A 14,362-nucleotide genomic window follows, 5' to 3' on the forward strand; every position below is an offset into this window, starting at 1 on the left:
GTTATATACGTTGCTGCCATCCTATTAAAAGTAATGGACCTAACGAAACAGATGGCTCTGGCCTTGGAACGCACCAAAAAGGAATATCATGGGGGTGGTAAGCCAGAGTGTAATTGAACCAAACTATATGGCATGCAAACAAAACAAAGAGGGTTAGACATTAAAATCCTGTTGATACCTGAGGCTGCTGAGGACAGGATCCTACTAGACCACTTTGAAGTGGGGTCAAAGGGCGTTAATCACCAGGCACTTTCTGTCTTTCTTTCTTTTTTAAAAAAAGGAGAGACCAGTGCTCAAATATAGATTATGTGACAGGAACAACAAAAACCTACATAAAGAACTGATTACATTTCTCCTGGTTGCAGCTTGACAAGTGAGTGCTCAAAATAGGAAAGGTTTAGATAATCTGTGGTTGTCTGTTTGGATACAAAATGCTTGGACTGTAACAGAAAAAGAAAAGATTACCAAGCAGCTAAAAGCAATGAATGGAGAGCAAGCCTAAAAAAGATGGCACACCTTTATAGCCTGTGTATCAGAAAATAATTCAGACATTAATCCTCCAACAATAGATGCTCAAATTGTGGCAGGGTGTATTTGGCTAACTTTTGTACTTTACTCTCAGTGTGCTTCTTTAACAAAATTTTATTACAGCTATAGTGATATCTGGCTCTACAGTGGGAAGGTAAACGGCGTTTCCGTGTGCTGCTCTGGTTCGCCAGAAGCGGCTTTGTCATGCTGGCCACATGACCTGGAAGCTGTACGCCGGCTCCCTCGGCTAATAATGCGAGATGAGCGCGCAACCCCAGAGTCAGTCACGACTGGACCTAACCATCAGGGGTCCCTTTACCTTACGGTTGCTAAGATCCAAGTCTTGGGTTCCATGATCACTGCAGATGGTGACAGCAGTGACGAAATTAAAAGATGCCTGCTTCTTGGGAGAAAAGCAAAGACAAACCTAGACAGCAGAGACATCACCTTGCCGACAAAGGTCCGTACAGTTAAAGCTATGGTTTTCCCAGTAGTGATGTATGGAAGTGAAAGGTGGACCATAAAGAAGGCTGATCGCCGAAGAATTAATGCTTTTGAATTATGGTGCTGGAGGAGACTCTTGAGAGTCCCATGGACTGCAAGAAGATCAAACCTATCCATTCTGAAGGAAATCAGCCCTGAGTGCTCACTGGAAGGACAGATCCTGAAGCTGAGGCTCCAATACTTTGGCCACCTCATGAGAAGAGAAGACTCCCTGGAAAAGACCCTGATGTTTGGGAAAGATGGAGGGCACTAGGAGAAGGGGACGACAGAGGACGAGATGGTTTGACAGTGTTCTCGAAGCTACGAACATGTTTGACCAAGCTGCGGGAGGCAGTGCAAGACAGGAGTGCCTGCCGTGCTATGGTCCATGGGGTCACAAAGAGTCGGACACGACTAAACGACTAAACAACAACAAGATCCAAGTTTGTTTAACTGTTCCACGTGAGGCACTTTGGGCTTATGCTTCACAAACAGCAGGTCCTTCTTCCCCCGACACATGGCAATCGGACTTTGAAACTGTAGTAGTTTCAGAAAAGCAGTCTCTCATATGGTGTGCACTAGACAGTGTAGGTAGCTTTGCAAAGAAAATATGAGGTTTTTTAATTCCACATCAGCATGCACAAGTAGATCTTTGGATCCTGGCCACTGGCTTTGATTGTTAGGTTCCAGTAAACACAGTGAGAGCTTTTTAAAATTTCATTTGAGCCTGCCCTGGCTATCCATTTTAGGCACGTGCCTCTTCTAAAAGCTGGAGGCACCATTTGACAACACACTCGCTGGTTTGCTTTGGAGGCCTTGAGAACAGCAGCGAGCCTTTTGCATCCTTGAAGCCTCCACCTTCCAAAGCACAGAGATAATAACAGTTTTCAGAGTGGTGTGAAGACTAATTATTGTGTGAAACCCTTTGAAGATAAGGAACACTTAAGAGCTAAGCATCCTTAAATTGTAATCCGGCAAATATGTAAAGGGTCATTACCTGCATTTACATCGTATTTTTTAAAAAAAAACCTTTAAAAAAAAGATAAAGAGATAAGGAAGGAGCTTCCTTGTGGAGACATTTTGAACAAGACAGGTGTACATCTCATCTCATACCGTAGATGCTGTTGTATGAACCCCTATATACAGCATTTCTTTTTATAGCCCCAAGCCTTATCCCCATGCTTACTGTCTGAAGTGCAGCCATAAATAGATCCATGTGGCTGCTGTTTTACGCATCTTCAGTTAGGTATTCTAAAATTATAATATTATTCCATTTTTCCCTCCATTTGTTCACCCCTAGCTCTTCTGCATTTTTCCAATTACTCCCTATAACCTGTCTAGCTGCAATCAATTTTACTCATTTAAATTCCTATTTACATTCCTTTTTAACCCGGTAAGAGACTGTGGGTTTTCTTGCACCCACTCAACCCATCTTTTTTGCGTGTTTGTTTGTTTCATGTTGTGAAGAGCAGTGCAAACCTTTGTCCACCACTCCCCATGACTCACATAAACTGCCCTACAGTTTGGTGGACATTGTATATCGGCTGCTGATATACCAACTTGGTTGTTGACATATGACCAGCTTACCTAAAAGACCGGCTTCCCATGTGTAGATCTGTTAAATCATTGAGATCAACTTGGGAGGTTGTGGCAGTGCCATGCTACATATTATCATATGGCAGGGACTCAGAAAAAAGGCATTTTATCCTACTGCCTCTGTATTTTGAAATGTGCTTTCCTCTGCAATGTGAGAAGCACCTTGTTTTGTTTTAAGACATATTCTTATGTTTTAAGACATATTCTGAAAACATAGCTTTCTTCTCAGGCTTTCCCTGATAGTTAATGCTGGGCCCTGTACCTTTGTATCTTACGATGCTGCGTCCTATTTTTGGAATTTATGGTTCTGGGTGTTTTTCTTAGTAGCTTTATACTGATGGGTTTTTTTGTGTGTGTATATTTGAATCTGTTGTACGTCATTAGATTAAAAAAAAAGCAATTTAGAAATGCTGTTAAATAAACAAATAAATAAATCACTTGGGTGTGTTATTCTTATTCTTTTGCCTGTGTGCTCGCTTGCTGTGCAACCAGCTCAATTACTATTACTGTTGTTGTTTTAATTGACAGAACATTATCCTAATAGGTCTAACATACCGTAACTCTCTCCTTCCATTAAGTTGTGTGCACACTCGTGTCAACTTTCACCTCCCCTTAAACAGGCTTCACAGGTTTCTGTACTATTAAAAAAAACACCCAAAACTTAAAAACCTGTTTGACCAGAGCTGGCAGTGGAACATAATAAATGTCTGTACATTATGGGAAAGTAAGTCCTCCTGCAAACCATATTACACAAAGCAAAGAGAGAGAAAGAGAGAGAGAGAGAATACCTATTGGCTGGCCCCACCCTGAGATACACTGCACTATGTTTGGCCAGAGGTTTCCTGCCCCCCCCCCCCGCATACAATTCCTGTGTATACAACCCTGCAATACATGACATCTGAAAGCTAGTGCAACCAATAATAATAATAATAATAATAATAATAATAATAATAATAATTTATTATTTATACCCCGCCCATCTGGCCGGGTCTCCCCAGCCACTCTGGGCGGCTTCCAAGAGAAGAATAAAACACAATAATCTATTAAACATTAAAAGCCTCCCTGAGGTCTTCTAAAAGTCTGGTAGTTGCTTTCCTTTTTGACATCTGTTGGGAGGGCGTTCCACCATCGAGAAGGCCCTCTGCATGGGTGTAGACAGGGGGGGCAGGAGGGGGCAGCTGCCCCCCCTAGAAGCAAAAAATTATTGTATTTTACAGACCATAACCAATACTTTGCCCCTCCAAAAAACTGAAGTGGAAAGGACTTTGCTTTAGCAAGAGCAGCTCTCCACTTGCTGGGGGCGGGAACACAGCTGTAACAAAAACACATCAAATAAATAAAGCAAAGTGGCTACCAGTACTTAAGCAGTTAAGACAATGGAGCAGAATATCCCTTCAGGCAAGGTCCACCCTATTCACCCTATTGTTATTCAGTGGGAGTTGTTAATGGGCATTCAGGGATCGCATTAACAGTTCTATTGGCGATTTAATGAGGGTGCAGAGGATTCAATTTGACTAAGGTGGCCCTGCAAGGCTAAAAGGAAGTGAATAAGAAGGGGGGGGCTGTAGCTTTGATAGACACAGTGATGTTTATAAAAAGCATTGGTGTTCCAGTCTGCCCCTCCTCCTGCATCTGTATACTGTAAATCAGGGGTGGCCACCTCCCAAGAGACTCTGATCTACTCACAGAGTTAAAAACTGGGAGTGATCTAGCCCCTTTTGGGGGGTTCAGGTCAAAGCTGTTGAGTTTTTTTAAGGAAGGGAAGCCCTGTTTTGGGGGGTTTAGGTCAAACTTGTTGAGCTTCTTTTAGGAGGGAGGGAGGCCCATTTTTGTTTAGGGCTTCAGGTCATAGTTCAGCTTTTTTTAGGGAGGAGGAAAAATTTGGGTGAGCTTTTTTTAGGGGTGCCAGTGATCTAGCAGTGATCTACCACAGACATCCAGTGATCTACTGGTAGATCACAATCTACCTGTTGGACGTGCCTGCTGTAAATCAAGCAGAGAGAAAGCTGCTTACAAGGCTCCTGTACAGGTGTACCGGTATCTTCCTCTTGCTGCAGAGTTCTAGCATCACAGCGTCACCCAGAGGCACCCACAAATGTGAGTTATCCCTCTCTCTATTTCTTCCTTCCTTTCCTCCCTCTTCCATCCTCAATAAAATACTGGGGGGGCAGATAAGCCCCACATAGAAAGCCCATCAACATGGGGGGGGAGGACTCTTTAAAATACAGTATTTACCAGTAATTTCTTTTGGGGGGGGAGGCACCTAGGCCTCTAGGAGTTGGCTGCTATGCCTAGGACAATTCAAGAAAGCAGAATCATGCATATGCTATGGTAATATATCAATAGAATCATGGAATTGTAGTCGGAAGGGACCACAAGGGTCATCTAGTCCAACCCCCTGCAATGCAGGAATTTTTCCCCAATGTGGGGCTTGAACCCACAACATGGTTGAAATATTATGCTGATATGCAGCAACGCCTCGGAGCCATTGAGACTGTGGCCCTGTCTTGCCTCGCCCTCGCCTGCCCTGCCACCCCCTCTCCCCTGCCCGACCCTCCCATCCTTTTGCTGCAGAGTTCCAGCTTCACAGCATCACCCAGAGGCACCCACAAATATGAGGCATCCCTCTCTCTATTATTCCTTCCCTCCCTCTTCCATCCTTAATAAAATACTGGGGGGGGGGGCAGATAAGCCCCACATAGAAAGCCCATCAAAATGGGGGGGGGGTTTGACTCTTTCAAATACGGTATTTACCAGTAATTGGGGGGGGGGAGAGGCACCTAGGCCTCTAGGATTTGGCTGCTATGCCTAGGAGTAGGACAATTCAAGAAAGCAGAATGATGCATATGCTATGGTAATATATCAATGGAATCATAGAATTGTAGTCGGAAGGGACCACAAGGGTCATCTAGTCCAACCCCCTGTAATGCAGGATTTTCCCCCCAAGGTGGGGCTTGAACCCACAACATGGTTGAAATATTATGCTGATATGCAGCAACGCCTCGGAGCTGTCGTGACTGCGCCGTGCCTTCCCTCGCCCTCACCCGCCCTGCCACCCCCTCTCGCCTGCCCGACCCTCCCATCCTCTTGCTGCAGAGTTCCAGCTTCACAGCATCACCCAGAGGCACCCACAAATATGAGGCATCCCTCTCTCTATTATTCCTTCCTTCCCTCCCTCTTCCATCCTTAATAAAATACTGGGGGGGGGCAGATAAGCCCCACATAGAAAGCCCATCAAAATGGGGGGGGGGTTGACTCTTTCAAATACGGTATTTACCAGTAATTGGGGGGGGGAGAGGCACCTAGGCCTCTAGGAGTTGGCTGCTATGCCTAGGAGTAGGACAATTCAAGAAAGCAGAATGATGCATATGCTATGGCAATATATCAATAGAATCATAGAATTGTAGTCGGAAGGGACCACAAGGGTCATCTAGTCCAACCCCCTGCAATGCAGGAATTTTTTCCTAAGGTGGGGCTTGAACCCACAACATGGTTGAAATATTATGCTGATATGCAGCAACGCCTCGGAGCCGTCGTGACTGCGGCCGTGCCTTGCCTTGCCCTCGCCCACCCTGTCACCCCCTCTTGCCTGCCCGACCCTCCCGTCCTCTCCAGCCAAGCAGGGTAGCCGCCGCCGTTGCCAGCCCCAGAAGCACAAGGTGGCCGCTGCCGCCACCACGATGTCATCAGGCCAGCTGGCCCTGTAGCCCCGCCCACGTTCCCACTTTGTGTCCCCGCCCCTGAATGATCATGGCTTGCCCCCCCCTAGTTTTGATCCTGGCTACGCCCTTGGCCCTCTGCCTAGTTTCCTGCAACTTGGCTTCTCGCAACGAGGGAACCACCAGAAGGCCCTCGGTGCTGGACCTTAGTGTCCGGGCAGAATGATGGAGGTGGAGACGCTCCTTCAGGTATACTGGACCGAGGCCATTTAGGGCTTTAAAGGTCAGCACTCAACAGGGTACTGGGTGAGATGTAGAAGAAGCAACAGGATAACATACAGTGCAGAATTTGTGAAAAAGGCAAAATATTCAGGAAAGGCCAGGGATTGACTATAGGAGTCATTTCCTACACAAACAGGGCTACAGGCCACAACTATGGTGAAAATAATAGGGTGGGATTCAAGGAACTGTGTGCCAAGCTCCATACACCCAAAGGTAGGGAGCGGGTTTTGGACTTCAATTGCAGCTCTCCATGCTAAATTGCAAACATATAGACTGACAACCACAAACAAAAAGGCTGAAGGGTGTACGGCTGTATTGGAAAGAAGTAGTTGCTGTAGAAAAGGACTAAATATCATTACAATTGCAAAATGCCTCTTATAGAGTACTGTAGAGCATTAAGGATTCCTTGGGGCTTGGGCTTGTTATGTGCCTTTGCATGTGATTTTGTGTAAAGGACACCTCAGTCGGTACAGCATGAGACTCTTAATCTCAGGGTCATGGGTTCGAGCCCCACATTGGACAAAAGGATTCCTACATTGCAGGGGGTTGGACTAGATGACCCTCGTGGTCCCTTCCAGCTCTATGATTCTGTGATAAAGGACACAGTACTCCAGGTGAGGTCTGACCAGAGCAGAATACAGTGGTACTATTACTTCCCTTGATCTAGACGCTATACTCCTATTGATGCAGTCCAGAATGGCATTGGCTTTTTTAGCTGCTTAATCACACTGTTGACTCATGTCAAGTTTGTGGTCTACCAGGACTCCTAGATCCTTTTCACATGTACTGCTCTCAAGCCAGATGTCACCCATCCTGTATTTGTGCCTTTCAATTTTTTTTGCCCAAGTGTAGTACTTTACATTTCTCCTTGTTAAAATTCATCTTGTTTGCTTTGGCCCAGTTGTCTAATCTGTTAAGGTCATTCTGAAGTGTGATCTTGTCCTCTGGGGTATTAGCCACCCCTCCCAATTTAGTGTCATCTGCAAACTTGATCAGGATGCCCTCAAGCCCATCATCCAAGTCGTTTATAAAGATGTTGAATAAGACTGGGCCCAAGACAGAACCCTGTGGCACCCCACTAGTCGCTTCTCTCCAGGATGAAGAGGAGCCATTAATGAGCACCCTTTGGGTTCGGTCAGTCAGCCAGTTACAAATCCATTGAATGGTAGCATTGTCTAGCCCGCATTTTACCAGCTTCTTTACAAGAATATCATGGGCACCTTGTCAAAGGCCTTGCTGAAATCAAGATAGGCTACATCCACAGCGTTCCCTTCATCTACCAGGCTTGTAACTCTGTCAAAAAATGAGATCAGATTAGTCTGGCATGACTATTTTTTCAGAAACCCATGCTGACTTTTAATGATCACAGCGTTCCTTTCTAGGTGTTCAAAGACCGTTTGCTTAATGATATACTCTAGAATCTTTCCTGGTATTGATGTCAGGCTGACTGGGCGGTCAGGTTTGGGTTGGGTTTCACTGTTTGTGTTTGGTTGTTGGTGATTTAAATAAAAAAATTTTAAAAAATCAGCACCACCCATTGACGCAGGAACCAATAGCCGCTGGCAGCCGTGGCAGTAACCAATCAAACGTCCACCCTATGTACTACCCATGTATAAGATGACCCCCACTTTTTAACATGATTTTTAAGGGGGGGAACCTAGTCTTATACACGGAAAAGTACGATAAATGGTCTGGGCCTTACAGATGAGAAGGAATGTATGGGATGCCTCCTCCCATATGTGCCCTAAAATCTTATGGGGCAGCCTTGTTTTGGGTCTTCCCATTGCCTGAAATGCACCATGTTGACTTGCTTGAGAGCCTCCTTGGTGGTGAGGCCTTCCTTATGGAAGTCCTTGTTGAGGGAGCCTCACAGTAAAGATGGGGAACCTGACATCCATAGGCCATAGGTCTTCACTATCTGCCACTTGATGCTCTTCCTAGGCCACACCCTATTCCTTGGCCCTGCTCCTTGAGTCTGTTTTTTTCTCTTGGCTAGACTGCAACTGTTAATGCTTCTTGCTTGACTCGATGACATGTGGGCTTTTGTGTGGCTGGATGACTGCAGCCTATTATGCAAAGAGTCACACCTGCAGCTCCAGAAAATTTTGCATCTGGCCCCGCCTGCTACTGGCATGTGGCCCCCAGAAGGTTGTCCAGAAGGGATTGTGGCCCCTGGGCTAAAAAAAAAGTTTTCCACTGGATAATGAAGACCTTTCTCTTTAGCATGAGCATGGTTCCCTTGGGAGGAAATTTAGAATGGGATTAAAACTGGTTATGTAGCTGATTTTATTTTAATGGTTTGTGTTGCCGTAGGACAGGATCCAGAGAGATCCTTGTGTATATAAAAGGCAACTCCTTTTAAAAAGAATGAGAATATTCTCTGTTATTTGCAGATTCCTCTTTCAAGTTTCATGTCCCCACCCTAGTGTATAAATTGAAATAATAATAATAATAATAATAATAATAATAATAATAATAATAATAATAGTCTGTTCTGGAGGATGTCCTCAGTGACTTTTCAGGGAAGATATATGGACCAGGGGATACATCGGGAAGGCAGGAAAGCCCCACTGTGGGAGTGGAACTTGACTGGCTGTTCTGTGGATCCTGTGTCGTGTGTGTGTTGTTGATTATTTCTATACAGACATTTTGGTGCCTGAAAGGAATAAAACCTAAGTGGCAACCGTTTTGGTGAAAAAATACAAGAAACTATTAAATAATTGAATGGATATAATAAATAACTGACCACTTGCTGGCCTTTAATGAGACACCCCAGGTCTTATCCCTGATGTGGCACACCTCACTAGTGTTTTTTTTAAAAAAATGATTTTTACTTTTTCTAACCATGGCCATTTTGTGGTCCTGGCTGAATTTTTACTGTTTTTTTTATTTTATAAAATCAACGGCCATATCGTTATTTCCTATGCTAGAACTGTTTCCACAGTTGTTAACTGTTAACACAGCAGGCTATATACATTTGAGAAAGAAACAGTTCCAGCCCTGGCATTAGGTAGAGTGAGGTGAGGCGGCTACATCAGACAGCTTACTTTGGGTGGCCGTGAACAGGCAGCGAATAATGTATTTTTTTATTTTTATTGCCCGGAAGGAGGATGCGAGCCACTTCTGCTTCCCCGGCTGCCAAAAAGAACCTCTCGTGCCCAGGGATGCCAAGTTAAACAAAACATAATTTATTGAATAAAAAAACATTTTATTGGGGGTCGGCCAAGGGTCCTTGGTCCCCTAGGAGTTGCATATGAAAGGCTTTTCTTCTTCTTCTTCTGTTGTTGTTGTTGTTGTTGTTGTTGTTGTTGTTGTTGTTGTTGTTGTTGTTGTTGTTGTTGTTGTTGTTGTTGTTGTTGTTGTTGTTGTTGTTGTTGTTTTGTGCCTTCTCCATCCGCTGCCTCTGCCCTCACAAGAGCTGACCCTGCTGCGCGCGCGGGAAGAAGCTCTCAGCCAGCACAGCGCCGGGCGCCTCAAGAGCGCGCGCAGGCTTCCCTGGAGGGGCTGGGTGCTCCCGCGCTCCCTCTAGGGGACAGCTGCGCCCAGGCGGGTCACGTGCGCGGGTGACAGAAGCAGAAGCGGCAGCTTTCGGCAGCGGCTCCGCAGTTTCCAACCGCCGCCGCCGCCGCCGCCGAAAAAGCAGCAGCAGCAGCAGCAGCCGCCGTGCGGCCGGGGTGGAGCGAGCGAGCGAGCGAGGCGAGAGAGCGCTGCGCCCTGGCGCGCTGTGCGTGAGTCTGTGGCGAGCTTGCAGCGGGCCCGCTCAGCTCCATGCGAAAGGATTGCGAGGGGGAAAGAGGAGGAGGAGGAAGGAGAAGAGGAGGCGGCGGCAGCAGCAGCAACAGCAGCCATGGCGGGGCTCCACTGAAGGCAGAAGCAGCAGCAGCAGGCGGCGAGGGAGGAGGGGGAAAATCTCTGCGTTCCCTCCACCCCATCCCTGCCTGAGCTGAGCTGGGCTGGGCTCTGCGTGGATTCCTCGCTTTATGCCCCGCTGAGACCGCCGGAGAGGACCCGAGGCCCCCGACGCCGCCACCCCAGCGCGCGGGGGGGAGGGTTGGGTGCTTTTGTTTTTAATTTGCCGCCCTCCCTTTCCATTCCGCCGCCCCCCCGGCACGTCTTCCTCCTCCTCCTCCTCCTCTTCGATTGCGTGTTGTGTGTGTCCCTCTCTCTGCCGGTTCTGTATTGCAAACAAAGAGCCAGACCCACATCCGCGCAGCAGCGCAAGGGAGAGAAAGGAGGAGAGAAGCCACAGCCAAGAGCGAGAGGAGAGGAAGAGAGGAGATCTCCTTGGATCGAGTATGGCGGATCGCAGCCTGGAGAGCCTCCCTCTGCCGCTGGAAGTGAGAGCCCGCTTGGCTGAGCTGGAGCTGGAATTATCGGAAGGTAAGTGCACCAAAAATGAAATAAAATAATGCACATTGTGGTTTTTTTTTTTAAAAAAAAGCCATTTCTTCCTCGCCCTCCGCGGTGCCTCCCCTCTGCACAGCTGAGCCGCAGCATCAAAAGTGCTGGGTGTAGGTGGAGAGGGAAACATCCATTCCTCTGGGGAATTGAAGGTGGTGTTTTGGGGGGAGAGAGATCTGAGGAGGAAGGGAAGGTAGGGTGGGGTGTGCAAGGTTAGGAGTGTGTGTGTGTGTGTGAGAGAGAGAGAGAGAGAGAGCGAGCGAGCAACTGGCGGCATCTGAAATGATCTCTGGAAGGTTGATTTGTCCCCTCTGCAGTGTGTAACCTTTCGCCTCCAGCTCGTCTCGCCATCCCATTTTTGTGTGTGTGTGGATGTGGCATGTTGTAATTGTTTCCCGTGGGTGTCAGTTTCTCCTCGTATGTGTGTGACATAGCCTAAGAAATGGTCTGTGTGTGTGTGTGTGTGTGAAAAAATCCCTGCTGAGATTCCTCCATCCCCCCCATCTTCTTTCTCCTTGAAGCTTTTGGCCCAAAAAGGGGAGGGAGGATGAGAAAGAGATTGCTACATTTATTTCTCCTGCTTTTTAGTTTCTTAGGAAACTGGTTATTAATGTCATTTTGCTGAGGGGGTGGGGAAGAGCCCATTGATTCTTGATGGCGCCTGTTGTTGTCTTCTTCTCCTTCTCCTCCTCCTCCGGTACCATTTGGGCTGGCTGTGTATAAATATATAGGTTGTGTTCGGCTGGTGATAAAAGAAAACCCTATCTCCTCCTTTCCTTTCTCGCTATTCTTCCTGCCACAGTGCTGGGAGAGATAGAGGAATGAGGCTTTTTTGGCAGGAAGATCTGCCGCTCCAATGTTGCTTGCATGCTTTATTACGGAGGATGGAAAAATCTTTAGGGCTGGGCTTACAAGGACTCTCTCTCAGCCTGCCAAGATAATACAGTTTTACTAAAAAAGAAAAGGACAAAAACACCTCCCCCCACCTACCATATATGTTGGTGCAAATGCTATTTGAACACATCCAGTGACATAATACAAAGCCCATGTGTGAGATTCGTTATTTAATCAAGTTTCAGATGTGAATAATAAGTCTTCCTTTATTACTTGTTTTTACCGACAGATTATTTTGCTTATTTCTGAAACTGAGTAACAGAGGGGGGTCAGAGGGGTTTTTTCGTTTTGTTTTTAGGCTTTTGCGTAATTTAATTTTCTTGTTTTTATTGAAGAGGGTGCAATTGTTCTACAGTTTGGTCCAGTCTGATGCTCCAGGAAGTTTACAAAGGGCATTATGAGCGTTTTTCCTATGGTTGTTTTCTTATTCTTTGGATAATAAACACTGAAAAGGGATGGCATTTTAGGTATGCGTTTTGGAACCCCTGCATTTGTTGCTGACTTGGAATGTGTGCATTCAGAAACCACACACATTTTCAGTAAGATTTCATGTGGTTCGATATTTCTCAGGCATAAGTCAGAATACGTCTCTCCTACTGGCTGTTCAAATGCCTGAGAAAGGAATGCTGCTAACCCTTGCTGAATATGGTGTTTTGTTTTGTTTTTGAAAAAGGCTGATCTTTTTTGAAGGTTATTAGAAAAAACGGTTTGAATACAAGGGGGTGGGGTCCCCAGTATGTCTCAAATTGGGGACTGGAATAGTTCAAAATGTAGAATGTGTTTTTTTCTTCTTCCATTCCCAGTCATCGTCCCCTCTGTGTGTGTAACGGTTTTATGAGGGCTTCTAGCCAGAAAGTAAAACTGCACTCATACCATTTCCATCAGCAGGGAGGAGCTGGTGTTGACATTGTATTTTTCTTTTAACACTTTCTGAGGGAGGAGAGGACTCAAGGACCAAATCGCTGGGGTTGCTAGCCTTCTTTACATGCCTTTATACTGACGGTGCCTTTTGCCAGTTCTGCAAAAACCTCAACTGTAGCAAGGGTTAAAGCAATATTGACTTATTCAAGCTTTATGCACATCGATTTGGCATTTTCTAAGCTAACAGGGAGAGGCTGGAAGATTGCTACAGTATGTTGAATGTACCACCCTTATGCACAGAAGACTGTGCCAATGTACAGAAGCATGCTGTTAATAATGGTAACATTTCAGCACACATTAAACGCATCAGACTTGTAGAGCCAGTGCAGAATTCCTCAAAAATAATAAAAGTGCAGGTTGAAATTCTGAGGCAGAGAACAGATGGCTAATGTGTGGAACTCGCCTCCAATGTATATTGACTAAGTGGGATGTGATTAGCAACTTAGACACATAGATGGATCAAGTTCATTCTTGATGTGGTTGTGCAGTCTTATGTGTGCTTGCTCAGGAGTAAGGCCTACTATGTTAAATAGGGCTTACTCCCAGGTCAGTAAACATACACAAGATTTCAGTGAAAGTATGCTTATTTCAGAGTGTTTGATGCTGCTATGAAATTAGTCAAATTATATATATATATATATATATATATATATATATATATATATATATATTCTTTTGATTTCATATGCAAACTAACAAATTTGATTACTGTAGCTTGGATTATTTTAAAGAAATTGTTTATCCAGCCAATATTGAAAATCTACAGTGAATCTGCCATTCATTTATGAGTTGCGGAATTATATCATATGGAGTGGCTTTGCTCTGATAAAGTAGTGTGTGTTTTTTTTGTTTAAAGGCAAATGTTTCCAGTGAATTTAATGTCTGAAGCAATCCTATGCAAAATTTCTTGTAAGCAAATCCCTTTGAAGTACCGTAATTTGGATGTGGAATTGTAAACAACCATGGGATTGGGTCGCAAGGCCTCATGCTCACTTATTCAGAGTAGAAACAAGCATAGTTGTTGTTTGTAAGAGGACTTACCTAAGGACCTGCTTCTTCCACTGATCTCTAAAGTAATTGGAAGTGTTGGGAAATTGGGAAAAGTCACTTTATACTAGCATCGCTAATATAGCTTAAATCTTGACACATTACTGCAGGGCGTGTCATTGCAGTTTTAAGACTGCAAATATCATTTGCACATTAAAGGGGAACTTGAGTAGATTTCATATGTGCAAAAGTGTTTGTTTGCCTAAAAGTCACCTTTGAGGAAGACTATCCAAAACGTGGGAACAGATGTGATTGTTAGATCTTTCAAGCTGAAGTACCTGCCCTATTAAAGGTTCTTTCTGAGTGACTCTAACTTGCTACATTTCACCAGCCAGAGTATCATTTTAATAATACAGTAGTCGCTCCAATTCATCTTTCTCTGGAAAAATAGCAACAACTGTTACCACTTCGTGAAATAATCTTTATACAAGCACTAAGGCAATAATCCCAAACTCACCGTATTTGAGAGTAAACTGCTTTGAATTCAGATGGAATTACTTTTGAGTAAACATAGGTGCGAAGCTGCTACAAAGCTGTTGGGTGCAGCATGA

At 45.1% G+C, this 14,362-nt stretch overlaps 1 protein-coding gene across 5 annotated transcripts in view; it reads left to right on the plus strand.

Annotated features, from left to right (window-relative positions):
- Positions 1–10,152: 10,152 nt before the first annotated feature.
- Positions 10,153–14,362, plus strand: part of DIP2C (DIP2 acetate--CoA ligase C (putative)) — a 306,453-nt gene continuing 302,243 nt past the window's right edge. For 4 of the 5 annotated variants that reach the window (XM_035128997.3, XM_035129000.3, XM_035129001.3 and 1 more), the window contains exon 1: positions 10,153–10,928. In XM_035128997.3, the coding sequence (XP_034984888.1) occupies positions 10,844–10,928 (85 nt within the window). In that variant the 5' untranslated portion in view covers positions 10,153–10,843. The remainder of the gene's footprint in view (positions 10,929–14,362) is intronic. The other variant, XM_035128998.3, reaches the window with a different exon arrangement.

This window comes from Zootoca vivipara, chromosome 11, assembly GCF_965207765.1.
Source record: "Zootoca vivipara chromosome 11, rZooViv2.hap1.1, whole genome shotgun sequence".
Classification (NCBI taxonomy): domain Eukaryota; kingdom Metazoa; phylum Chordata; class Lepidosauria; order Squamata; family Lacertidae; genus Zootoca; species Zootoca vivipara.